Genomic DNA, 24,194 nt, shown 5'->3' on the forward strand with positions numbered 1-24,194 from the left:
GAGTGCCTACATAAAAAACAGAAACTTTGCAAATACCCTGTTGAGGTATCTGGAAGGTTTATAAAAAAATAAAAACTAAACTAAGCCCCAAATAAGAAAGATCAGAAATAAAACAATGTGAAAGGACAGTGAAGCCAAGAGTTGGCTGTTTGTAAAGATAAAGATGGAAACATAAGTGATTCAACAGAAAGTTAATGTATTAATAGGGATGATTTTTAAAAATTGTTGACAAGTTAGAAAACCCCTGAGGACATAAACCATGTGACTAGAATAATAAGTGATGGTCAGAATTCCTACCAGACATCAATGCCCTTCATATTATATAAACAGTAGCTCCCATAATCACTCAAGCAAGACCTGTAAGGATCATGGTGTATTGCCTGCTAAAGTCTTTCAGGTAGTTCCTAGAGAGATCTGGGGGAGAGACCTCTGGAAAGGGATTTGTCCCCTGTCCTGATGCTCTGGAATGTCCCTCCCCACAGGGCTAGGGCACTGACTGGACCCTGTACTAGCTAGCTCCCTTCTCATCCTTTCTCGCTGGACTCTCTGTTTTCGACTCCACAGCCAGAGGCTAAAGTGTTCCTCTGAGGTGCAGAGGCCTTGGGAGTCCGTCCACACACAGGGTGACATCCTCATCTCCATCCTCTGGGAGGCACATGTAGAGACACCACAAATGCTGTTAAGGGTTGTGTGTTGCACACATTTTTTTGTTCAGATCATTCATTATCATTGTTTTTAATTTGTCTTGACTAGCCTGACCCAGGGTTCATATTTTTCCATTCTTTTGTGGCTTCTTTAAAATACCAAAAATTACAGTTTCGTTGTAGAATTAAATGTTCACTGACTGTTGCTTTGTCTGAGTCATGTCACTTCCAAGCTTCTTGAAGAGCTCAGTAGAGAGGATGCTGCTGGTGCCTACCAGGCCTTTGCATTTATTATTGCCGAATTCACTGCTCAGACTGGAGTGTAGGGAGTCTTGGGAGGTAGGTATTATTAGCCTCATTTTATGGGAAACTGAGACATTCCAGAAGAAAAGCTTTGCTAAGCCATACAAGAGAGGACAGACTGTCAGGCTAGACCGCCTGGGTCTGCGTCACTGTACCGCTGCCGCACAGCCTTGAGACACCTTGACATAGCTTCTCTATGCTCTGTTTTGCTCCGCCTCACGGGGTTGCTGCGAGCTTTGACAGTGACCCTGAAATGGCTAAAAGGGTCATGGCACAGGCCCATAACTCAATAGGTGCTAGCTGAGGAAAGAACAGATAGGCTAGCTGAGGCCCTCCTCACAGCAGGACAACCCTAGAAGGACTGTCATTGGTGCGTGCCTGGTATGCACTGAGCCTGAAGTGAGAGAGAGGGGACACAGGTCTTCCCAGGGTACCGCCATCCTTGGCCTTGCGAGGCTTCTATTAGCCTCTTCCAATCTCTCATTCAGGCACTGACTCGCTCATCTTTTCAGTGTTACATCTAAATGTTACAGTTTGTTGCAGAATACTTAGAAATCCAAGTGATTTCAAGATGGTATTGCTCTACCTGCATAAAATACTTTTAACTTTGTGAAAACCATGCTGAATACCTGTTGTGAAACTCGGTTTGTCTTCCTCGTCTTTCTGTAGTTCCAGAAAAGAAAAGAAAAGACTCTGGGTATTGTATTGATGATGAAGGCAGAGCTCAGTTCCCTAGAGTTGAAGAATTTTGTTGGGCTTTTGATACCGACAGGAATAGGAATTCCTGGGCCATTTTATGTCATTTCAAGAGAGGCAGAGGAAAGAAGCAAGAGGAGATGTTACCAGGCAGATGAAAACTGACTCAGGTCAGAACATCCAGGGAAGGCCTCTCATTCCACATGCATCCGAGTAGTACATAGCCACATCCACTTAGGGCCTTGTCGGGCAGAAATCCACCCACTGGCAGGTGTGCTGGTTAGTAAAACACCTCCATGAGTCTTCCAGAGCAGATTGCTCACCTCAAACTCATCACCACGGGGAGAATGGTGGGGGAGCTGTGTGGGAGTGGGTTCATCCTCTTTGCTGGGTGTACCAGCAATTAGCTATGTGCTGTCTGGATGGCTGACTCATCCAGTTTCCACAGTGGGATAATGCAGAAAACACAAATCACTAGTGAAACTGAGACAAACTGCTGAGAGCAAAGTTTTTCCACCAGGTAAGTACCAAAGAATTGAGAGAATAGCCTTACCCACCCACCCCATCACACAGCACAGCCTTACCCACCCTCTCCATCACAACAGCCAAGCCTTACCCACCCTCCCATCACAACAGCACAGCCTTACCCACCCTCTCCATCACAACAGCAAGCCTTACCCACCCACCCCATCACACAGCACAGCCTTACCCACCCACCCCATCACACAGCACAGCCTTACCCACCCTCCCCATCACAACAGCCAAGCCTTACCCACCCTCCCCATCACAACAGCCAAGCCTTACCCACCCACCCACCTCATCACAACAGCCAAGCCTTACCCACCCACCCTCCTCATCACAACAGCACAGCCTTACCCACCCTCCCTCCTCATCACAACAGCCAAGCCTTACCCACCCACCTCATCACAACAGCACAGCCTTACCCACCCTCCCTCCTCATCACAACAGCACAGCCTTACCCACCCACCACATCACAACAGCACAGCCTTACCCACCCACCCATCACAACAGCCAAGCCTTACCCACCCTCATCACAACAGCACAGCCTTACCCACCCACCCCATCACAACAGCACAGCCTTACCCACCCACCCCATCACAACAGCACAGCCTTACCCACCCACCTCATCACAACAGCCAAGCCTTACCCACCCTCTCCATCACAACAGCCAAGCCTTACCCACTGTCACTGTAACTATCACAACAGCCCAGCTTCACCCCCTACACCCATCACAACAGTATAGCCCCACACACCCTCCAGTCCATCACAATAGTCCAGCCTTACCCAGCCATAGCAATGATGCAGCTTTACCCACCCCACAGCCATAACACCTTCCACAGTTTGGCCACTGACTCACATTCACATGAAATATGTAATACATGCAACTGAAGAACTGCATCCCACAAGTGTAAATTTTAATTGTACATAGCAGACGCAGACATAATGCTCAGTGCTCTGTTCAGAGTTTTTCATACGTTCATTTTATCTGTTAAAAGAGCCCTATGAGGTAGATACTATTTTAATCCCTATTTTACATAGAGAAACTGAGGCATAGAAACGTTAAGTGGCTTGCTCAAAATCACGCAAATAGTAGGGAGCAGAGCAGAGGTTTGGATTTGGAAAGTCCAGCTCAGCTTTTATTAACTATACTATCTTTTAATTAATAAGTACAAGGAGAAATATGTCCATTTTAGTTAGGTACAAATTCTATCCATCTTATGAAATGTAAGAGAAAATTATTGCTGCAGATAAAGAGAGAGATGATAGGATTTGCTCAACAGGAAGGCATACCATTCTAAATGCAGACGCACTCTCTGGTACAGCGGCAAAACAGAACGAAGATCAGTGGAACAAAGAAATACTAAGCCAAGGCCCCAGTGACTGCTGGCGAGCTGAACACACCTTTGTCAATAGTGGTAGAACAAGCAAGGCACACCCCACACGAGAGTCATCTTGTTGACAGCTGAGAGTGGTTTCTTTGCAGTGCATAGGATATGTTCACCAAAGCCAACCATGTGCTGGATCAGAACCCCTAAGACTCGGCCACTTTCAAAAAGACTGAAGTCACACATCACACATTCTCGGGCCACAGTAAAACTGACCCTATCATAACTGATGCCAAAAGGAGAGCTAGAACCTCCAAATGTCTTTACCTTAGTAACACAACTCTAATTCAGGGTTCAAAGAAGTCACAGCTGAAGAGTTGTAATGTGTCAGTAAAGAAATCGCAGTGCACAAAACTGCAATACAGCTAAAGCCAGACTTGAGAGGAAGCCAAAGCTTTAGGAGAAGAAAAAAGTTTGGACAGCTGTAGCTTTTTATCAGAAGCTGAGGGGAAAGTCAGCAAGTCACTCCCAGAGAAAGTAGATGGAAATAACAATGTAAGCTGAAATCAGTGAAATAACAAATCAGGCATGCAATAAAAACAGAACCAAAATGGGTTCTTTAAAAAGGCAAATTACAACGAAGCAGAAGTTTCTTCGCGCCCTTGTCCCAGCACTTACATTGAGACTATTTCCCCTTCAAGTGGGGTGTTTAAGCCCGTCTTCCTCCCACACGCGATTTAGGCCCCTCAGCAGTGTGAGTGTGTCAGTTCCTCTTTCTAACTATTCTCCTGTCTCTGTTTGTTCCATGCTAAGCAGACGGCCCAGAAATTAGCCAAAAGCAGGAAGAAGGTGCAGTACAAACAACTTCATCACTTGGTGTTACGCCTTGTCCTTTTCTTTTCTGTTTGACCTTTTTATGATTTCGTGTTTTTGTTTTCTGCATCCAGCAAGTTTTTGTTCTGATTTCGTTTTTGAATCGCTCCATAAGCCAGCCTTTCTCCAAACTTAGTTGCCTCAAGTGGCCATTTTCTGTTGCTCATTTGGTCATTTCACTGCAGAGGAACAACAGGGAGCAGATTGGAGATGCTAAATGAATCCTCTAGTGTGGAAGCGGCAGCCATTCAGGAGCAATAATGTGGCAGGGACCTGGGACGACTCAATTGCAGTGCATTGAATTTGAGGATTTCTCAGATTGCTGGATGCAAAAAAAGAAAACTTGCTAATAACCACACATGTGCAGGGTTCAGCCCTAAATGAGGCAGGCTGCACTTTGGGGATTGTAGAGCTTCTAGGTGTTTGTAAATTACTCTGAGGATGTGAGGCATGGGGGGCTCTTTTGTAATGGGGTGGCCGCAGGAGCAGGCAGCTGCTCCTGTGTTGCTGTGGTGATGTGTGAACATGAAGACCCTCTTACCAGAACTGCATCCAGTGGCTTCATTTGCACCTACTACGGACATTGCCCTCCATCAGCTCTGGCAGGGTAAACTGAGTGACTGTTCCAAGTCCTCACTGTGAATTAGCTTACCCTCAGCCTCCAAACCCCTTGCAGAAAGGGTCACTTGCCATCATGTCCAGAGTTAATCTGCTGCAGTGACTGCTGTTGTAGGGGAAGCAGCAGAGAGGACTCTACATTTCCCCTGTAGCATAGAGATGCTAACTCGTGCCCATGTGTCCATCCTCTCTGTACTACCTTCAACTTTGGCAATTTAACCTTTGAGTCTGTGTTGCCGTTCTGGTGAGTGTGTCTTGGTAACCCAGTGTGTGAGCTAACCTTTTCATCTACCTCTGGGTTAAGGTAATAGAATAAAATCTCTTTTGATGCACTTTCTTCTTAGGCTCCTGAAGGTGAATCTCAGCCAATGACTGAGGTGGATCTCTTCATTTCGACCCAGAGGATCAAAGTATTGAATGCAGATACGCAGGTACCAGCTTGCTCCCACCACTCAGGGGCCACGCAGTAGCATTCTCACATAGACTCCCAATGCTTGTAAAGTGGCTATCCCCCGGTGTTGGGCTGATGCGACTTGTGTGCTGATCCTAGAAACCTGACTGGGATGAAGAGGGAATGAAGCAAGGACACACACACACATCCACAACGGCTGGGCTTGCTGGGCCACTTGCTCTGATGGGGACCAGCAGCAGAGCCTGGAAACTTTTTTTTGTTTTGTTTTTTGTTTTTTTGGACACAGGGTTTCTCTGTGTGGTTTTGGTTCCTGTCCTGGATCTCGCTCTGTAGACCAGGCTGGCCCTGAATTCACAGAGATCCGCCTGGCTCTGCCTCCCAAGTGCTGGGATTAAAGGCGTACTCCACTACTGCCCATCTGGAAACTCTTTTAGAGTGTTTATTTTATACTTCTGAACAAGGAGGCAGGTGTAGTTGATCTCAGTAGGAGGTCCCTTTAGGGGAGAAGTCTCCCTCAGGCTGTGAACACTGAGGTGGGGGGAAAGCTGGGTTCTACATTTTCTCCCCATATTTTGTCAACATCTCCACCTGGACCAGGGAGGGGAAGGCTTTTCATCCCCATGGATCTGAAACATGAGAATCCTTGATGTAGCTGTGCACACGTCAGCGATACAGATATTCACTCAGGACTTTCATCCAATCCCCACATTGGACCCCAGTCAAGCTCAAAGAACTTTGTTCAAAAATGGCTGATGCTAGGTAGGACTGTGACTGATTTTTCAAGGCACAAAGGAAAACTTTGTGTGTTGTCTGTCACTCAAATGAGTTCTCTGGGAGGGAAGGACTCATTAGCTTTAAGGAATTCTATTTAAAAGTGCATAGCACATGCGAGACACACACACACACACACACACACACACACACACACACACACACACACTGTGACATTTAGATATTATCTTTTCAGCTTCACCACCCAAGAGTCTACACAGTGTAAAATGTGTGGTATTTCTTGTTTTTCTCCTATACATATCTCCTGTTGTTCATTAACCAAGGAAATTGCCTTGGGCAGACCTGGGGATTGGGATTCAGAGGTCTAGCCGTGAGAGCTTTGCCCTGCTCCATCTCAGCTAGGTTCCATCCTCAGCCTGAGTAAGGGAAGAAGATACCACCTCCTAAGTTCTTGGGTCCTACATGCTACTCACCTGCCTGTCCTTCACCTCTAGGAGCCTATGATGGATCACCCCTTGAGGACCATTTCCTACATCGCAGACATTGGAAACATTGTCGTGCTGATGGCCCGCAGACGGATGCCCCGCTCCAACTCCCAGGAGAATGTGGAGGCCTCGCACCCATCCCAGGATGGAAAAAGACAGTACAAGATGATCTGCCATGTCTTTGAGTCTGAGGACGTAAGGCTGGCTTCCTCATCCTCCCTCTGGGTGACCTGGATAGCCACTACATTAAACCTATTTACTGAGCACCTACCATGTGTCAGGCACCGTTCTAGAACTGCAGGAGTAGAGCTGAATAAAGTACATGAGTTACTCTTTGTGCAGGCTGAAGGGGGTAGAAAATAAAGAGCTAAATCAACTTAATAAATTAGACATCGAGAGTGCTTTGCTGAGATAGAAAATGGGGTCAGTGCACAGAAGTACAGGACTAGTTCAAGTAGGGTGAATGGCATGGTATGTTTTTTTCAAGGAGGTGACAGTTGAGCAGAGACTTGAATAAAATGAGAATCGGAAATAGCAAGTGCAAAGGCCCTGAGGCAGGGGAGTGTTGACTTTACTTGGGAAGGAAGAGCCATCAGGCTTTGAAAGAGAATGACCCAGATCGCCTGTCTAAGTAGGTCTTCATGGCACCAGGGTGTTTGCAGAGAAAAGGCTGGAGCTGTACAGCACTGCCCCGCTGTCACAGTTACTGTCCCTGTCCCTCCCAGTCCAGTGACAGGAACATCACCTCCTAGGCCCAGGCCTCATGAAAATGTTCCCTGCTCCGTACCAAGCCAGGATTCCTGACCCCATTCTAGCAGGAAGTGAGGTCAAATGAAGGAAGATGCATTCATGGCAGAGGTGCTCTTGCACACAGTGGCTCTGCTCTGCATTAGCACCCGACCTCCCCAGGCACCTTCCCTCCTGCAATAAATTGCTCTCTGCAAGAAATAAGGGGGCAAGGCAGTCCCTCCCTTCGAAGGGAACCAGAGCTGCCATGGCTGTGGCTGCCACCAGGAGATACTGACATTGATCTTCAAATCTTAAGCAACAATGCCTCTTCCTGTCTCCATCTGCACTGTGCTTTAAGGCTGAGGCCAGGATGCCGAACAAGAGAAATAAACAGTACCAGAAAAGCTCATGAGTAAAACTGTAGAATCTAAAGATTCCTGGCTCCTGCAGGCTAGAGAAGGCTCAGCAGCCTGGAAGACCCTGGCAGGACCCCTGCTACCTCCATCTGGCATGGAGTTCATAAGGAGGGGTTTCTTCCTCTATTTTTTAGCTCCACAAGGGAAGAACAGAAAGACCCCTGTGGCTTTGTTTCCACTATAACCTGGAGCAAGAGTACTGTCCTGTAGCTGAGGGCTAAGGTGGGCTGGGCCAGACTGGCCTGGGCCAGGCCCCCACCCACAAACAAGCAGGTAACCGGTCTCTGTATATGTACAAAGACCAAAAGAGGGTGTTGGGTAGCCTCCTCTATCACCTTTCCACCTGTCCTCTGAGGCAGGTCTCTCCCTCAGTCGGGGGCTCACATTTTCTCACAGCAGGCTCGCTGCCTCTGCTACCCTCTGGAAGCTGGGATGATAGACATGTACAGGTCGCCCAGCTTGTCACATGGATGTTGGGATTTTAGTCCAGTCCTCATGGCTATTCAGCAAGCACTCTTAACCACTGAGCCATCTCTCCAGTTCCCTTTTCTTTCTACAAAATAATTTATAGTCATCAGTATGATGAAAAGGGGAAAGAGGATAAAATAAAATCATGATACTATAAATGCTTGGGCTCAGCCATTCCAAAAAAACATCATGAAGCAGCCAGATGTTGACACCTGCTTATTTAAGTTTGGCTGTGAGAACAGAATTGTATTCGATGCAATACTGTAGATACTTTCTACCTGATACTCTGAATGGAGGGCGAAGAATCTGTATCTATAAAGGCAGAATCTCCATGCCCCACAGTGAATGCACAGGCTCATAGGGATGTGATCATTTGACAGCTTATGCCATGACCACAAATGATATGGATGATTTTGAAAGACATGAAACTTATAAAATCTCACAGGACCATCTTCCTTCACTTTGTATAGTATTCTTCTTTAAATGTGCAGTGTAGCCAGGACCACCCAATGAGTCTCTGTATTTAAATAGAAACTAGAATCTAGTTATGGATATAGTGATTAGAAAAAGGTGCTACATACAATGACTGTCCAGTGGGACATCCAAAAATTATACAGGATGTAGAATGACTTGTCATTGTGTATGGCTGTCCTTTGTACAGTAGAGTGTCCAGCATCTCTCACTCCTGTCTACTGAGTGCCAATGACTCCCTTGTGAGCACAGTCATAATAAGAAGCATACTGATTTTTCTGGTAGGCACTGGTACGCTGATAGAGAATGGCTGAGTGTCCTGCTGTTTAAAACCCTCAAATGCCACAAGGATTTACCCAGGGGTGCATGTGCCAAGGAGTCCCCCATTCACCACCATCTTCCCTGCTGCTGCTACAGGCCCAGCTGATCGCACAGTCCATAGGGCAGGCATTCAGCGTGGCGTACCAGGAATTCCTCAGGGCCAATGGGATTAACCCGGAAGACCTCAGTCAGAAGGAGTACAGTGACCTGCTCAACACCCAGGACATGTACAACGATGACCTGATCCACTTCTCCAAGTCGGAAAACTGCAAAGATGTAGGTACTTCCCCAAACTTGTTCCCAGGCTGAGCCAGCAGGCTGGGGCCCTAGAGGGTGGGGCCGCCTTGCTGGGGAAGTCAAGGCTGAAAACAGTGGTATTGGCAGGACGTTCTGTGGCTCTCACGCCTATCTCTGGTTTCCTCCCAGGAGACCCTGTCATTAAGTACTGTCAAAAACAAGGACACATCCTCTGCCCCTTGAGGGAATGCTATAGTTACAGATACAGGACCTGACCTCTGACCTTACCAAGCCCTCTGGGAAAGGGCACTGAAAATGGTCAGTGACATGCCAGCTCAAGTTCTGATGACAGACAGCTGCACGAGGCAAAACAGATCATGTGATCATACAATAGGGGCTTCACTGAGGGATGTTTCACAGTGAGCTCAGCAGGAGTGTCTGGAGGGAGACAGGGCCATCCGAGCTGGTCTGGACTTGTCGGTCACTGGGATGTTCAGGGGCAGCGGACAGTGGAAGGGTAAGGAAGAGCTAACAGAAAACCTGAAGGTTAGAATGCTGGGCCGTCAGGAAGGAGGTAATGCAGCTGCAGCAGGAAGTAAACACAGGAGCGACAGGAAAGACAATGTGCCAACTTGAAAATCCAGCCAAAAGGTTTAGATTTTGTCCCCCAGTTCACTTCGAATAAGAATGTGAGTTTTGGATCCATGAGGTGTCTTGAATCGGGCTCCTTATACCCCAACCTAGAAGAGAATTCTTATTCAGGAGGTTTAATGGAAGCCTGCTGCACTCAGAGCAAAAGGGGAGTTGGGGAGGTCCTGAGAAGGAGTATGGCCTTGCTGGGCATGACTTTCCTTCTGAACCACAGGGCAGGGGACCTAGAGGTAGCTGTACCCTCTGTCCCATATTGGTCTGGGATGGGCAGGGACATATTCATTGGCTAGGGCTGCCATAATAGATCCCACAGGCTAGGCAGCTCCAACAAACAGGAACTGCCTCTCATTTCCGGGCTGAAGAGCAAGTCAAACTGTTGGTAAGTTTGAGTCCTCAGGGCTAGGAAGAAAGGCTGTATTCACACCTCTGTCATTGGCTTGCAGATGGCCTTTTCTCCTCACGCCCTCTGCCATCTTCCACGTGTCCAAATCTCCTCTTAGAAGAGCATGGGTGCATTGGGTTGGTGTACACGCCAATGTCCTCAGTTTAGCTTGGTTGCCTATAAATACCTTCGCTCCGTGCTGAGGCACTGGAGGAGGTACTCAGATTAGAGCCGCAATGGGAGTGAGCCAGTGTGTAACGAGAGTATCTCCCACTGGGCTGTGGGAAATGTTCAGGGAAGGGCTGCTGCTGGTTGAGCTGCTGGGAGAAGTGGACAGCACCTGTGAAGGTGGCTTTGTTGGGTACCGGAACATATGTACGCAGACTGCTGGTCTGCACACCTCCATATACTACTGGTGTTCAGTACTAACTCTTGCTTCTGTACCAGCCACCAGAGGTCACACATGCATTATATATGTCCAAGACCTGTTCTTCCTGTGTGCAGCACAGCCTTTCGGTCACGGCAACTTCAGCATCACTTTTGCCTCACCCTCCTCCTCACAGAGGGTGTCTCGTGTATTTTTCACTCAGAAATCTTAAATACTGAAAATAATTTACAAAGTTCTGTGGAATGAGAAAACCTGTGCATCGACGACTCCAAAAGCCACTGTGGATTAGGGTGTTAACAGGCCACCAAAGCTCTCACTACAAAGGACAACTGATGTTTTCAAGGAAAACAGAAAAGCCTGGTGCCACCTGTATTTGTGTGTGAGGCCAGGTGGTCATTTGAAATGAATTCCAAGGTCTAGATGGGTTTGTGTGAAGTGGTTTCTTACAGACCACAGATGCCATGGAACATAGAAAAGATAGGAACTTACCTGGACTGGCATCTGCAAAGAACGATCTTTCTCTTCCCCCCATGCAGGCAGGGGACCAGCTCTGATACCTATCCCATGTAGCTGCTGACACGTACTTTCTATGTATTTTTCTTTCAGGTTTTCATAGAGAAACAGAAAGGAGAAATCCTGGGAGTTGTGATTGTCGAGTCTGGCTGGGGATCCATTCTACCGACTGTGATCATTGCCAACATGATGCATGGAGGCCCCGCAGAGAAATCAGGAAAGCTGAACATCGGGGACCAGATCATGTCCATCAACGGCACCAGCCTGGTGGGCCTGCCTCTGTCCACCTGCCAGAGCATTATCAAGGTACCTAGGCATGAGAAAACCTTTTCAGTAGCAGACCTGAAATGATGTGAAATGTGACTGCCATCCAGTCCTTGATGTTTGTGAACATGCTTAAGCTCAGGCTCTGAGGACGACCCAGATGTAAACGGTATGGACTTGCACTCAAGGCAGCTAACTCTCAAGTTACTATTGTAAGTTTCTCCAGAGGTCAGGGTCACAGTACTATCTGAGGCTTACCTAACACCTGCATCTAGTCCAATGCCTGTCATAGGCAAAGCTCACCAGTTAGCTCACTTCCTCCCACGTAACCCAGACACAGCCCCGGCTGGATTTTCATCAGCCCTATAACCCAAACAGTCCTTTACAGCCAGCCAGAGAGATGCGAGGTGATTCACCACCCCTTGGAAGCTCATGGGAATGCTTCAGCTCTGCAGAGAACACTGGTATGGGTCAACCTGCCTCTTCCCAAGCTGAACGTCATAGGGAGGAAACCTGCTCTAGTCCACATGTACATTTTTGTTCCACCCACGCTGATGTCATCACTAAAGAAAAGAGTTAAAGAGAAAATGAATGTGACTACTTGAGGGGCATCTGTATACATAGCCTTTAGAGGACACTGATCCTTGCTGCTTGTGTAGCCAATATGACACTATAGCATGTTTGGCCCCAGAACCCCACACCCAATGAGTAGGCAGCCTGGGTGCTCAGCTTTCCTTGGTCCTGAGGGTTTCAAAGAGAACACCACTCTGGGGGAAGTCAACACATCTGTAAAATAGCCATTCTGTGCCCAAGAAAACCCTCAAAAGCTAACACCCTCATTTGAGGAGCTGGGGCAAGGCTGCAGGTGAGCATAGAGGGCAGGATGATGTATCATCCCTGAGGTAGACTTGTTGCTTAGTATACAGCCGTGTGTGGAGAAATAAGTTCTGAGAGATGTGTCATTAGGCAATTTTTTTCTTTTGTTGTTGTTGTTTAGACATTCCAACCAAAGTTTCCCCTCTCCCCCTTCTTCCCATTCTCCTCCCCCACCTCCCCTCTACCCCACCCTCATCTCCTCCTCCTCCACTGTTTCTCTTCAGATATAGGCAGGCCTCCCAAGGATATCAGCCAGCCAAGGTATATCAAGTTGCAGCAAGACTAGGCTCCTCCTCTTCTATTAAGGCTGGATGAGGTAATCCAGTATGGGGGAATGAGTCCCAAAAACAGGCATCAGAGTCAGAGACAGCCCCTGCTCTCTCTGTTAGGAGTCCCACAGGAAGACCACGTTACACAACTGTAACACAGATGCAAAGTGCCTAGGTCAGTCCCATGCAGGCTCCCTGGTTGTCTCTTCAGTCTCTGGGCCTAGATTGGTTGGTTATGTGGGGTTTTGGTGGTGTTTTTGACCCCTCTGGCTTCTACAACCCTTTCTCCCCTTCTTCCATAGGATTCTCCAAGCTCCACCTAATATTTGACTATGGGTCTGCATCCATTCCCATCAGTTGCTGGGTGTGATAGTTTGAGTGTAATTGGCCCCATAATCTCATAAGGAGTGTCACTATTAGAAAGTGTGGCTTTATTGGAGAGGGTATGGCCTTGTTGGAGGAAGTGTGGCACTGTTGGGGTGAGCTTTGAGGTTTCCTATGCTCAGGATACCACCCAGTGTCAGTCAACTTCCTGTGGCCTGCATATCAAGATGTAGCCAGCACATCTGCCTGCACACTACCATGCTTCCCACCATAACAACAATGGACTGAACCTCTGAAACCTCAATTAAATATTTTCCTTTTAAGAGTTACCATGGTCATGGTGTTTCTTCACAGCAATAGAAACCCTAATTAAGACTCTGGGTTAAGCCTCTCTGATGATGACTGGACAAGGCACCAATCTATGAGAACAGCAGAGTATCATTAGAAATTATTTCATTGTTTTTTTTTGGGGGGGGCGGTATTTGGTTTTTTTGTTTTGGTTTGGGTTTTTTTGCCAGTTGTGCTTAGTTCTATCCTAGGTCTCTGGGGTATCCCCCCTCTGGTCCTGGCCCTCAGGGCTGAGCTTGCTCTCAAGGTATAGGTCTCCAGCTGGGCCAGTCATTGGTTGGTCACTCCCACAATTCCTGTGCCATCTTTACCCCCAGCACATCTTGTAGGCAGGACGAATTGTAGGACAAAGGGTTTGTGACTGGATTGATGTCCCACTACAAGTCTTGCCTGGTGACAGGAGATGGCTGGTTCAGGCTCCATATCCTCCATTGCTAGGAGTCTCAGCTAGGGTTATCCTCATAGATATTCCTGGGAATTTCCATTGCACTAGGTTTCTAGCTCATCCCAAAGATGCCCCCAGATTCCAGTTGTCTCTCCCAATACTCTCTCCCTCCATCCTCCTTCCCACCTGATCTCTTCTCCCATCCCCATTCCCCCTTTCAGGACCCTCTCCCTGCCCACTGGCAATATTTATTCTATTTCCCCTTCACAATGAGATTCACGAATCTCCCACCCACCCCCCACTTGTGCCCTCCTTGTTACTTAGCTTCTCTGGGTCTGTGAGTTGTAGACGATTATCCTTTGCTTTACAACTACTATCCACTTATGAGTGAGTACATACCATGTTTGTCCCTCTGAATCTGGATTACCTCACACAGGATGATCTTTTCTAGTTCCATCCATTTGCCTTCAAATTTCCTAATGTCATTGTTTTTAACAGCTGAATAAAACTCCATTATATAAATGTATCATAATTTCTTTATCCACTCTTCAGTTGAGGGACATCTATGTTGTTTCCAGTTTCTGAGTATTACAAATAAGCTGCTGTGAACACAGTTGTGCAAGCATTGGCACAGAAGACAACTTCCTGAACAGAACATCAATAGTACAGGCTCTAAGATCAATAATTAGCAAAATGGGACTTCCTGAAACTGAAAGGCTTCTATAAGGCAAAGGACACTGTCAAAAGGACAAAATGACAGCCTACAGAATGGGAAAAGATCCTTGCCAACCCCCCATCTGACAGAGAACTAATATCCAAAATATATAAGGAACTCAACTGGACATTTAAAAAAAAACAAATAATCTAATCAAAAACATGGGGCACAGATCTAAACAGAGAATTCTCAACAGAGGAATCTCAAATAGCTGAGAATCATGTAAAGAAATGTTCAACATCCTTAGCCATCAGGGAAATGCAAATCACTAAGCAATTTTGTTATTTTCCAAACATCACAGAGTATTTAAACAATTTAGGTCAGTCACCTGATGTGGCCTCTTGGTAAAACCAAGAGAGACAGTAATTGTAGGACCCATGAGGGGGCTGCCAGCTTAACACAGCATACTATCTTATGGTTAATGTTGTGTTTTAATGAGTAGGAGTGCACCCTAAGATAATGATACCAATACAGCATAATACATATATATATAAGCTAGTAACATAGCCTTTATTAAGTATTTTGTACATACATGCATCAAAGTTGGCAATGCAGTGAGTTTACCTAGATGTCACCCCAGACATAAGGAGTTAATTGTACTGTGGTGTTCAGATGCCTATGGAGTCCCCAGGTGTCTTAGGGTTTCTGCTGCTGGGAAGAGACACCATGACCATGGCAACTCTTATAAAAGAAAACATTTAATTGGAGCTGGCTTACAGTTTCAGAGGTTTAGTCCATTGTTACCAAGGTGAGGCATGGTGGTGTGCAGGCAGATGTGGTGCTGGAGAAGGAGCTGAGAGTTCTACATCTTGATCCACAGGCAGCAGAAGGAAATGATACTGGATTTAGTTTGAGCATTTATAAGACCTCAAAGCTCACTCCCACAGTAGCATACTTCCTCCAACAAAGTCACACCTCCTAATAGTGCCATTCCCTATGGGCCAAGAATTCAAACACGTGATTATGGTGGTCATTCCTATTCAAACCACCACATTCCACACCCTGGCTCCCATAGGCTTGTAGCCATAACATATTTCAAAATGCATGTTGTCCAACTTCAAAAGTCCCCATAGTCTATCTCAACAATGTTTAAAAGTCCAAAATTTAAAGTCTCTTCTGAGATTCATGCACTCTCTTAACTGTAATCATCTATAAAATCAATATCAGAAAGCAGATCACATACTTCCAACATATAATGGCACAGGATATACATTACCATTCTAAAGTGTAGGGAAGGGAGCATAGTAAGGAAATACTGGACCAAAGCAAGACCAAAAGCCAGCTGAGCAAACTCCACAAACTCTGCATCTCATGTCAGATGTCAAAATGCTCTTCAGATCTCCAATTCCTTTCAGCTTGGTTGACTGCAACCCACTTCTTTCTCTTGAGCTGGTTCCACTCCCTGTCAGCAGCTCTCCTCGGCAGGTATCCCACAGTTCTGGCATCTCTAACATCTTGGGTCTCCAAGACAATCCAGGCTCCACTTTCACAGCTTCACACAATGGCCTCTCTAAGCCTCCATGTAGGGACACCCCTGCCATATACCTGGCCTCAGTGGCTTTCCTTAGTCACAGAGGGAGACTCTATCCTTAACTAGCCAGAACCACATGGCCAAAGCTGCCAACTTCTGCTGCTTCCTGGGTCTGGGACATGGCCCCCTCATCCAAGCACATCTTCACCAGCTTTCTGTTTTTGAAGGTTACCTTCATTGCCTAAGCTTGGCTGTCCTGGAATTCACTCTGTAGACCAGACTGACCTCAAACTCAGAGATCTGCCAGCCTCTGCATTCCAACTGCTGGGATTAAAGGCATGCACCGCCACACCCACCCAGCTCTAAGGTTTTCCTTAATTCCTTTTCATAAGTTCGAAATTAGCTGGGTGGTGTCTTGCCCTGAGGTCACCACTTCTTTATTCTATTTCTTAATCTGTTTATCTCCTTGATCACAGAATTTAGCTGTATTCCACTTCCTGGTGCCTCTTTTCTTCTAAAATTGTACATTTTGTATTTTTCCTTGCTCAGCTTGCTCCTTTTCATTATAAATCTTTGTAAGAGTGAACACTAATAACCATACGAAAAAGTTAATACTAGGCTGTTTTGAGATTTCCTCAGCCAACAGAATTAATCCAAAACTCTTCAATTGGGGCTCAGGCAGACTCTTTGGACAAGGGCAAAAGCAGCTACATACTTCACCAAATATCATAAGAATGATTTATAGGAAACAAACTAAAATTCTTCTCCTCTGAAACCTCTTGGGCCAGGCCTCCCATAGTTCAAATCACCCTCAACACCACTGTCTTACACTTTCCTACTAGTATGGCCCATTAAGCCCCACTTAAACCATTTAACTGCTTTTCTAATCCAAAGTCCCAAAGTTCACATTCCTCCAAACAAAATCATGGTCAGGCCTATTACAGTAATACTCCAGTCCCTGGTGTTAGCTTCTGTCTTGGTTAGGGTTTCTATTGCTATGAAGAGACACCATTACCATGGCAACTTTTATAAAAGAAAATATTTAATTGGAGAGGCTTACAGTTTCAGAGGTTTAGTCTATTATCATCATAGCAGGATATGGCAGCATGCTAGCAAATATGGTGCTGGAGAAGGAGCTGAGAGTTCTGCATTTTGACCCTCAGACCACAGGAAGCGAATTGTCACATTAGGTGTAGCTTGAGTATATATGAGACCTCAAAGCCCACCTCCACAGTGACATACTTCCTCCAACAAGACCACACCTACTCCAACAAGGCCACACCTCCTAATAGTGCCACTCCCTAGGGGCCAAGTGTTCAAACACATGCGTCTATGAAGGGCCTACCTATTCAAACCACCACACCAGGAAATGGGAATTTTTCAGTTCTACTGTTGTCTTACAAGACTGCTATGATATATGTGGTCTAGTTGACTAAGAAAACTGTGCAGCACATGACTATACAGTAATGATGAGATCAGAAAATTTGCTTAATGCAGAGATTCATTCAGATATGTTTAATTGGACCTTTGTTAGGTGCTGAGCCATGGAGAAGCCATGCATGTCCAAGAGAATGACATTGCTGGAAGGTTGTGTAGCAACAGAGGGGAAAGGCTGCAGGAGTTTAGGAGAGGGAACGTTTGACTTTGAAGGAGTTAGAACCTAGGTTTGTGTCAGAAAGGACAGTGGTGTTTAAAAGTATCTGCTTGAATTGACGGACAATAGGCTGGCATTGATTCAAGGGGAAGAACTCAGCCTGACCTGCGGGGGTTGATCTGGTGTTGTCATAGTGACCTCTACTGAAAGGCAGGACCACTGCCCTCTCCCTTCTCTCCTGTGAACAAATTACTTGTGTGGGCATGTGAGAAATGCAAGGAGCTGTGTGGCCCAGACAGTGGGTAGCTCCTCACCCAGGAGCTAGGCCCCCCACACTTACAGAAGCCAGTGAGCTAATCTGCACTCAGCACTGAACAGAGGATGGTTGCAGATTAGCTCACCGAACTCATGGCTTCTGGTTGCTCATAACTTCTATCAGCGGGTACTGTTGTCTATTCATTGCACAAGTAGGAAACTGAGGCATAGAACAGCAGTCACACAGCTGACTCTTGGTGGAGACAGATCACTCAGGCAGTGAAGAGACACCCCCAAGACCATCCCCCACTGTCCAGGGAGGGTGTCTATGCAAATGGACATCCTCATGCCCCAGAAGCCTGGAGACTGCCTTGATTCTCTCACTGTGAAGACAGTACTATGGGCAGAGCCTGCAGTGCATAGGACAGGCCCCTCCACAGCCAAGACCTACCCAGCCCCCACTTGTTGGTCATGCCAGCCTTCAGGAGCTGTGTGTGGAGTGCAGAGTTCAGAGTTCAGAGTTCAGATGTGAAGGAGAGAAATTGGTGAGTGAAGCTGGGGAGGGTGACTTTATAGGGAGTTAATCTGAGTCTGGGAAGAATATGGGGTGGGGAGAGGAGTACCCCTTTAAAATAAATGTTGAGACCTTAATCCCAATGGCTATTGTAGGGGGGGGTTAGGTCTTAAGGGTGGTGCTCTCATGAATTCGATCAGTGCCTTTATAGAAGGGACCCTACAGGGCTCTCTGCTTCTCTTCCTCCATGTAAAAGCAACTGGAAGCCGGCAGTCCGCAGTGCACAGGAGGAGCGTATCATCTGACTGCCAGCACCCTAACCTCAGACGTCAGGCCTGCCTAACTATTAGAAGTGACTCTCATTGAGAGAGAGAAGGGGGGGATAGGCCTGGCTTTAAGAAGCAGGAATCTCTGATAACTCCCGACCTTATGTCAGGGCCTGGCCTTCCCATAGCCAGCCTTTTCCTGAAACCCCAAAGGCTCGGGGTCCCCAGCTGGCCATCCATTAGACCCCAACTCTCTTCTCACCCACCTGCATTGCCCTCTAAATGACAGACAAGATGAGGGACCATGGTGTCTGTGAGGTCAGCCCGACCACCTTGACTGCTGCCTGGGGACTCAGCTCTGTCCACCTATCACCACCTTGAGGTGGAAACAAAACTTACTCAAAGATGAACGGAGAGGCCCTGGAGCTTCCTGAGGGGAAGGCTGTTTGAAGAGCTGAACTTTGAGGTCTGTAAACGGAATCTCCATGGACTGGGAAGATGAAAAGCCCACGTGATGATGAAAGAGAGCTGCTGAAGAGGGCCTGAGAACGCCGCTGCCTCGCTGGCCTCCCTCAGCAGAGAGGTGCAAGGACGACAGTCCAGTTAGAAACTGCTGAGCACTCCCAAGTGTCCGAAGGTCCTCGGCCTTGTCAGGCTGAAAAACCAGATAGCCTGCCTGTGGCTTGTCCTAGCTGAGGAACCCCCAACACCAGATGAAGACTGAACTCCGTGGATCCCGTGCCATTTTTCACAGTTCTCCAGACATCACCCCACTTGGTGCCTGGACCTCGACAAATGCTCACACTGCTCCATGCCCAACCCCTTAGCTACTGCAGGGGAACGCCTGGGCTTCAGAGCTTCTCTGTAACGCTGTTCATATCAGCAGGTCCCGGTCCACATTACCCTACCCAGCATCCTAATCAGTCATTGCTTCTCACACTCACACGAGCCACGGGGGTCCTGTTAAAGGCTTACTTCTGTTCCAACCAGTCTTAAGTGGGACTCTGCTTTTCAGAAAACTCCTGGGGAAGGTGGCATTGCCAGCCTTGTGGCCGGCACCTTGAGGAACAGGAGTCTAAAGTGACATGTTCTGTGTCTTCCTACTTCAATGCTCAGTGGTCTTTCTCCCCCCACCCCCAACTACAGGATGCAGAATATGTTTCTAGTTACAGAAACCCTCTGAATTCTTTTTTGCCTAGTTCTTACCTTTCCAGTTGTAATTCATTCCTAAAGCATAGTTGTTGGTAGATGAAGCATGCTGGTATCTCTCTGCTCATGCCTTTGCCTCCAAGTCCTGCCCTCTAGACCTCTTTTCCTTTCCAACCTAGTGCCTGGCTTCCCTTTCCCTCTCAAGAGTATCGTGAGTTTGCTCTTGTTGCCATAGATACCACTCTGGCTTCTTCCCTTCCCTCCATATTTCTTAATTTGCTGCATCATTCACTGTTGTCATGGGGACGAAATGACCGTTTATTTAATTGGCACCTCCAACAAAATGGCAGGTCAGAAATCTAAGTTAATGAGACCCAACTTGAAACACTGATTAGGGATAGCAGAGCAAATCGTGCCCTGGTTATTTCCAGTTGCCATTTCTGAAGCCTTATGTTGAAGCACATTTTATCCAGTCTTAAAAATTATTTTGCTGGGGGACCCAACAGGCATCTTAAATCAGTTCACCAGAGCAATGTGAATCTGTAGTTAACGGAGAATTGTTTCATTCTCATGCATTTTGGTATATTCTACAAGGTCTCCCGGGTTGCCTGGGCGGTTAACAGGTGTAAGCATTTAAGAGAGTGGCTTGTGTGAAGAACCATAGTTCCTACAGCAGATCCTGTCACTTTCAGTTCATTTCCCACAAATTCCTGGTATTAGGTTGTGTGGTCTCCAAGGGGTGTGGTGGGGTGGATGTAGTGGGACTCAAGCTGCCTCCGCTCCCCCATTTTAGTTCTGGCACACACTCTGTGTTCTTATCCTTTCATGGCCCCCAGTTCCAAGAGACCTAGAGAATCTTATTCCTACTAGTGTCCAGTGCCTACCCCATTTTTTGGTATAGAAGTGATTCTTAAGTGAGCAAAAAGGAGGAGGCACTTAGGAAACTGTAATATGTACATAGCCGAGGTCCAGCCCGCCTCGCTTCCCAATACCTGCTTTGATGCTGGGACTGAGTCTGACTTTTGAAGGTCAATGGCCGAGTTTCAATGTCATAGGTTGAGGCATTTAGGAAGATGGATATAAAAACTGGATTTGGCAGAGACCCCAGTGGGTGTCACTAGGTAGAAAAAAGTGGAGAAATTCAGAGAGAGCAAAATGCCTAAGAGCCGCCTGCTTATGGTAGCAGAAACATGGCTGAACTCAGGTCTAGGAACACCAGCACTGTCCTCCTCACCTGGCTATGCTTGTCCCACTGCTCAGAGGAGAAAGCCAGATCTTCTGTCTTGTTGACATGGGGATTGGACGTGCTGTCAACAGAAAGTCCAAAGCCATCACTAGAATCTTATGCAGGAGAAGCACTCTGTCATCCCACTGCACTGAAAATACTGTTCGCTTCACCAAGGCCTTCCCTAGCCTGTTTCACTGGGGACACTGGTGATGCCAATGTGACTATGAGCATCAGGTCACATGGATGCTATCTCTAAGGGATATCTTGGACCTGGATAAAAGGTAGCTTTTCTTCCAAATTCCTGGCCCCCTCAAATTGCTGCTTCCTCTCTCTCTGTGGAGAACATTCTCATCCACCTCAAGACCCTTTTACCCTTGCTCCCTTGGAGGAAGGTCTAAGCTGACCTTAAGCCATTTCTTAGTCGGCTGGTCTTGCAGATAGGAGTGCAGACAGGCAGGCATTTCCTGAGTGCTCTATAACCTGGCCTCAGCTGTAGCAGCAGGGCCTCCAGCCACCCCAGTGTGGTCTGTTTGCTCCAAGATGGAAAAAAAAAAAAATGCCTTTTTCTCTGCACAGTGCCTCTTGAATTGGGATGTGGAACATCTTCTCGGAGCCTTTCCGTGCTGAAGAGCCCATGCAGGGAAAGGCACGGAGAGCTCTGAGCATGCTCTCCTCAGAGCATCTGCTCTGGCAAGCAGGAGGCAACCCAGTCAGAACAGGCCTTCCTCAGAGCCAGCAGCACTGGAGGGGGCATGTTTATTTTTGGGCTGGCTTCTTCCTGGTTCCCACTTCTCAGCGTGTAGCTGATGAGGTGGTAGGTGGGCCTGCCTGAGGGAGGGATGGTTTGGCTAGTGTGTAGGAAGTTCCAAACAGGCTCCTAATTAAAGGCCAGATTTTCTTCTTCCACCCATTCTGGACTAACAGAAGGGCAGACGGCCAAGGACAAGCCCATGTACGGTCTTCATGTTTCATGTGTTCTTCATAATCCATCACACCCTGAGGAGGCAAATACTCACTGGAGCTCCGGGTGTAGTGGGAATACCCATGAGCTAGCTCTCTCCAGACAGTGAGTGGGGAAGAAGAGTTCAGAGACTAGAGAGAACTGACTCTGGGAATGAGCTGCTGCTCTGAGGTGTATGGCCTTTGTTAGGAGTCACTGCTGGAGTCGGCCTTGTGGAGGAAAAAGCCCATGTCCCATGTGACTTTCCACCAACAGTGTGCGTCCTCATCTGTCAATCACCTGTGACTCTTTTCCTTATCATTGCGCTTTTGCCAGGCCCCTTGACACAGTCCACTTTCCAGCCATCCGCAGGACACCCATCTCCCACAGACGGAATGGGTTCCTGGGAGGCCTCATGGGATTGGCACCAGCTCAGGCACGCACAGCCTTCGGAAGGTGTCCGGCCATGTCTGCTTTTATTTACTCTGCCTGACTCAGTGGTCACCATCTCCACTGTTCTTTATTCATGTTTAAGGGCTTAAAGAACCAGTCCCGAGTAAAGCTGAACATTGTGAGGTGCCCTCCCGTGACCACAGTGCTAATAAGGAGGCCGGACCTTCGCTACCAGCTGGGATTCAGTGTCCAGAACGGAATTGTAAGTACACGGCACGCCACACCCTTTTCCAAGATACTGACAAATGGAAATGGAGGTATATTGAATTTTTTCCCAGCTGGTCCATTCCCCTCATCCTTTCATTCAGTAAACAGATTTGGGGTTTTTAGTTGTAATTTGACTAGCTTCTTGAGATTTCATTTGTTTGGGGATGGAATGTACTAGGCATTCAGCCAAGGAACCACAGCCCTAGCCCTAGACCCTTAGTCTTACCTCCAGTGTGGAAATCAGCCTTGGAACATTTGACCTGAGAGCAGCTTAGAACCGGAAGGACCCACTCACTGCAGACTCACTAAGCTCCCTTGCTGAAGGTCCTGTCTTTTTGTAGAAAAATGCATGGTCTGAGGTGTAAAGTCAACTTTAGCGAGTTCACAGGCACTCTTGTTTAGTGTGTAAGGTGTAGGCACCCCAACCTGCAGCACTGGGGGGGTTCATTCCCCGGTGGTCACAGCCTAACCATATGCAGTAGCTGGCTGTGCCATTGATCCCATCCCTGTAAGAAGCGAGTTTGGCAAAGACCACTAAATCGAGAAGAACAACAGGTACCTTGTTCCTCCAGCCACACCATGGAACACAGTAGGCTTCCAGTGCCTCTTCGGGTCACGTAGTAGTGATCCTCAAATACATGCCTCTGGCAACAAACAGTTCCATGGGTAAGCCTGCTTGAGACTATGGAAGGCTGACTGAAACCCCGGCCGCCAACAGATAGGCCCCACAAGGATGGAAAGTGGTCAGAGTTCAGCATACTAGTAAGTTCATTCACACCTGTCATGCCCCTGTGCAGTTTGTACACATGCAGGCTGGTGGACCTACAGAACCTACTTTTGCTGCTGCTGCTGCATATGCTGCTAAGGATCAGACACGGGATTGTGTGCATGCTAGTTAAACATTCCATCACTGAGCTCCCTACCAAGCCACAGAACCCACTGTTCATAAAAAGAACCTGAGAGATTTAAATGGCCCAAGCCTCGCCAAGTCAGCTAGAGCACCAGGGCTCCAGGGAAGACAGTCTTCCACCCCCACGTGGTTCGAGCATGTGGCACTGCCCACTAGGTGTAACCTGGTGTTTGCCTCCGACAGATCTGCAGCCTCATGAGAGGGGGAATAGCTGAGAGAGGAGGGGTCCGCGTGGGACATCGGATCATTGAGATCAATGGCCAGAGTGTCGTAGCCACACCACATGAGAAGATCGTCCACATCCTCTCCAATGCTGTTGGGGAGGTAGGAAGGATGTCTGGGGTTGAACAGGGTTGAGGTACTGTGTGTGCCCCTGGCCTTGCTGGGAACCTTCCAGAGCCTCCTTTCCCTCCCTAGATGCTCCTCTGAGCAGGCCATCTGCCTCAGATGTGGGTGAAGTAAGCTCACCTGCCTTCTCTTCAGCGCTCATTCTGTGTTGCTACTGTCTGTGGCTCCCCAAATTCTCTCATTTTCCCCCATTAACTCCACCAAATGAGATTGGAAGACACAAATTAGATTCAAGACTCATAAAGCCAGAAGCCACAGCATTGACTCACATCCTGTCCTAACTACATCTCTGGGGCTTCTGTCCTGCTTGAGTAGCAGAGCCTTTTTAGATGGGCTGGCGCTCCCACACTGCCCAGACAGGAGAGAGCAGCAGCCAGCCGCACAGAGCCCTCCTTCCCATGTAGCTGACTCCCCCCCCCCCCCCCCCCCCCCCCCCCCCCCCCCCCCCCCCCCCCCTCCCCGGCAAAGGGTTGTGAAAACAGGAGCCATTAA

General features: G+C 47.6%; 1 protein-coding gene across 2 annotated transcripts in view; it reads left to right on the forward strand.

Moving 5' to 3' along the window:
* Apba1 (amyloid beta precursor protein binding family A member 1) overlaps positions 1-24,194 on the forward strand; it is a 73,797-nt gene that overhangs the window by 45,558 nt on the left and 4,045 nt on the right. Inside the window, exons 5-11 of one of the 2 annotated variants that reach the window (XM_036208018.1) lie at positions 4,307-4,339; positions 5,326-5,412; positions 6,620-6,805; positions 9,112-9,291; positions 11,280-11,492; positions 22,320-22,439; positions 23,538-23,678. In XM_036208018.1, coding sequence (XP_036063911.1) covers positions 4,307-4,339; positions 5,326-5,412; positions 6,620-6,805; positions 9,112-9,291; positions 11,280-11,492; positions 22,320-22,439; positions 23,538-23,678 — 960 coding nt within the window. The remainder of the gene's footprint in view (positions 1-4,306; positions 4,340-5,325; positions 5,413-6,619; positions 6,806-9,111; positions 9,292-11,279; positions 11,493-22,319; positions 22,440-23,537; positions 23,679-24,194) is intronic. The other variant, XM_036208028.1, reaches the window with a different exon arrangement.

Source organism: Onychomys torridus, chromosome 1, assembly GCF_903995425.1.
Source record: "Onychomys torridus chromosome 1, mOncTor1.1, whole genome shotgun sequence".
Lineage (NCBI taxonomy): Eukaryota > Metazoa > Chordata > Mammalia > Rodentia > Cricetidae > Onychomys > Onychomys torridus.